We start from the raw sequence: 3,672 nt of genomic DNA on the forward strand, positions 1-3,672 counted from the left end.
GGTCTCTTGGGGGCTTAGGGGAAAGGGTGGGAGTGGGTTGAGGGATAAAAGACTACACATTAGGTACAGTGTACACTGCTAGGGTGATGGGTGCACCATAAATCACCACAAAAGAACTTACTCATGCAACCAAACACCACCTGTTCCCCAAAATTATTGAAATAAACAAAAAATAAAATAAAATAAATGAATATTGAAATCAACATCTAAAAGTCAGGTGAAAGTTAAATAGTATGTACTATATATACCTGATGAATATTATAAACTTAAAAGTTATGTTTAGGACAGTTTTATTACTAGTAGTAATGTTATAGCAATATAATGAAAGGACACAAAATTGCATATTCAAAATAAATAGGCTAAATAACTTGAGTTTTTGTGAATAGTTTTAACAAGGTTGACGATTATTTCTTCATTAATTTTTTCTTGTGATTTTTAGTACTTAATTTTTTCTCCTATAAGCATGACTTATTTTATGACAAAATGAGAAAACAAGCACAATTTTATAATAAAAATTTATTAAGCAATAATTTAGCAAAATATGAGATTGATTTTAGCCTGGTATTTGCAAAAGGTGGACAGTGAGCAGTTTGATACAAAAATATTCTTAATCAAAAATTGACCTTTTCATATAGCAGATTCATAGACACCATAATGCCTTCATTTTCCTAGAGAAAGTAGAAGAAGAGAACATGAGTAATCTGGTTATTAGAGGTAAGATGTAAATATAACTAATCTCTACTGTGAGAAATACCTTCACAAAAGGGCTACAGACCTGTCATCTCCAAATGGGAAGATCTGTATTAGGGCCTCATTGCCTCAGCATAGATTTAGCAGCTAGTCTAGCATATGGTACAGGAAAGCCTCATCACAAACAGAGGAGAACATGGCTCAGTAAAAGCGACTTTTGGGTGAAGAGAGACAAACACTGGATATACATCACATTTCCAATGACTTTACTTTCTGCATACATCAGAATCCAATATTCCCCACTCGCTGAGTAGTTCCTTGAGAGAAATTAGACATAAAGGATTTTCTAGCTGACCGCTATTGGGCTACCATTACTTACACAACCATTATGCTATGACTGATGTAATATAAAACCAGGGTTTCACTGGGGGTCACTAAGAAAAGGAAAATAACACAAGCCTCCTCTATAACTAGCAGGCAGCTGACATGCCATCATTATTCTCCATTCTATCCAGACTTTATGAATAGATGAGCAGGGAGCACCCAAATCCACTTCTAGAATATATTTACCTGAGTTGCTTTTTATGAGTTTTAATTCCCAGGAAAGAGATAGAAATATCGTGTCATGGATAGTCTTTCAATGGTGGGCAACTGGGTCACTACATTTGGTGTCTCAAATGAACATTGAACCTAAAGTAGTAAAGAAAGCCTTTAGAGATGTTCTAAAAGGAAAACCTGACTCTTTCAGGAGTGAGAAAAGTCCTAGTGTGCATTAAGGCTGTAGCTAGGTAATGTAAACAGAAAGTATTTTTAGCTTTTCCTTAGATATAGCACATACACAAATGAATTCTTACTCTAAAAAGAATTCCCTGGGTGAGCAAATCTATCAGAGTCAGGTTATTGGGAAAACACACACTGGTTCTATGTAGCATTTTGGAAGACCCCATCTTTGAATAAATTTGGAATACAGGAAGGATTGTCAAGATGAATTAAGAACTTTGGGATTTCCTATAAAAATTCACAAATGGTTCTCCAAAATTTTCTGGGGCATAACATTGAAAATAAAAGAAGACCCCTACCTTTGGAAAAATTTCTTCTAGATGATGACTCCAAGAATACTCTTTGAAGTAGTAGATAATTTGGGAAATGAAGACAGAGCCACTTATTTCATGTCTCCAAGAAACATTATCTGCAAATAAAAGGCATCAAAATATTGGAGGATGTGATCTTTTATACATGTGGAAGATTCCTGGAGCAATACCTTTGGGACAAAATCTGATTTTGTTTCTTCGGAGAAGAGAGGAAAACCAATGCTAAATAAAGATGGTACCTCCAGCTTCCATGGCAGACCCAGAAAAAGCCATCATGGACCCTCACTTGTAAATCCCCTTGACTTTTCTAGTAGGCTAGACTGAAGTGATATCCTCTGGGTTTGCAAGTGGTGGGAAAGAGTGTAAGTCCTTTCAGCACTAACTACATAAGAGAAAAATAATACAGCCTTGACATTCCTTGATTCTGGGCCCTTTCTTCATCCTGACTTGTTTCATACTATATATTTTTGTGTACTTTTTGTTATGTTGTATAAAAATATTTTCAATGACTGCTTCTGTTTACCATTTCAATATGACCAAGTTGCTCCTATAATTTAGAAAGAAAAGGCAATACTTCTGTAACTACTGCTTTACTTGCAGCCAGCTGCTGATTTCTCCTTACTTTTTAAAGTCAAAATTCCAATTCTGTCTATATTCACCATTCCATTTCCCTTATCCTGCTCACTCCTATTAGGCTTCTCCTTCCTATACCTAACATCAGCTTTGCCAAATGGCTTTCCCCAAGGTCACCATGACCTCCAAGTTACTAAATCTAATAGTCATTCATCAACCCTTACCTTGATCTGATTTTTCATTCACATCAGAAACTGTTGGAACTCCAACAGATTCTTTGTTGGTAAATCTAACAATGCATACTCCTTATGTTCTTTCTTATTCTCTGATTCTACTTTGCGAGTCAAATTTACTGGTTCCTATTTCTCTAGTATTGAACTCTAGGGTAATTTTAACCTCCATTTCAAGGTCTCCTCTTGTGCGATTCTCAATTCTTAGATGATTTCATCCATTTTTAGGATATTAAATATTATCCTTAGACCAGCATCTCTCAAAATTTTATCCCACATGCAAATCTCTCCTCTGAAATATACAACTGTGCAGCTCCCTACTCTTCATTTCATCTCAAAATATGTCAAAGCACCTCAAAACTTCCTGTAAAACTCCCATTTTAACTAATGCCCCACCATTTACTTGCATGCTGGAGTCACTTCTATCACACCTTATTATTCACCTACCGTATATTCACCAAACCACTGGGTGGTCAGTCATATTATTTTTGTATACTAATTGCTTCTTAGATACAAGAACTTATTACATCCTGAGACTATTAGTATCATCTATGGCTTAATATATTGTGCTAGCATTTAACCTGTCCTCATATATCGACCCTTGCTGTACTATAATGTATTCCACACTGAACCTCCAGAATGATCTTCAAAAACAAAGATCTTATCATTTAATTGCTTACAGCCTAGTTGAGTTTCCTATTACTATTAGTATGAAGGACCATATAAGGCCTCAGGTGTTTCAGTGCCTGCCTCACTCTCCAGACTCTATATTAGCATCTCTCCTGATGCTGTGTTCCAGCCACCCAGCCCCCTCTCCTAAGCTTCTTTTTTGTCTGTAAGTTCTCCATACGCACTGCCTTTCCTGTCTAAAAAGTTCCTCTCTTACCCTTGATTTGTTAACTCCTTCATTTTTCACATTTCTCAAATGTGAACACATATTTTTTAAGGCTTTTACCAGAGTTAACAATTATTATTTATTCTTGTTAAGTGCCTGCCTTTCTGGGTATAAGCTCCATGAAGTTCAGTAACCGTATCTGCTTTAACTGTGCATCGTATGTCTTGCACTGAGCCCAGGCCTAGCACAAAAT

The 3,672-nt window shown here is 36.0% G+C and overlaps 1 protein-coding gene across 1 annotated transcript in view; it reads right to left on the minus strand.

Annotated features, from left to right (window-relative positions):
- Positions 1-286: 286 nt before the first annotated feature.
- LOC105501186 (inactive caspase-12-like) overlaps positions 287-3,672 on the minus strand; it is a 12,772-nt gene continuing 9,386 nt past the window's right edge. Inside the window, 3 exon segments of the mRNA XM_011927023.1 lie at positions 287-668; positions 1,261-1,380; positions 1,770-1,879. Coding sequence (XP_011782413.1) covers positions 1,282-1,380; positions 1,770-1,879 — 209 coding nt within the window. The 3' untranslated portion in view covers positions 287-668; positions 1,261-1,281.

This window comes from Colobus angolensis, unplaced genomic scaffold, assembly GCF_000951035.1.
Source record: "Colobus angolensis palliatus isolate OR3802 unplaced genomic scaffold, Cang.pa_1.0 Scaffold7, whole genome shotgun sequence".
NCBI classification, from domain to species: Eukaryota; Metazoa; Chordata; class Mammalia; order Primates; family Cercopithecidae; genus Colobus; species Colobus angolensis.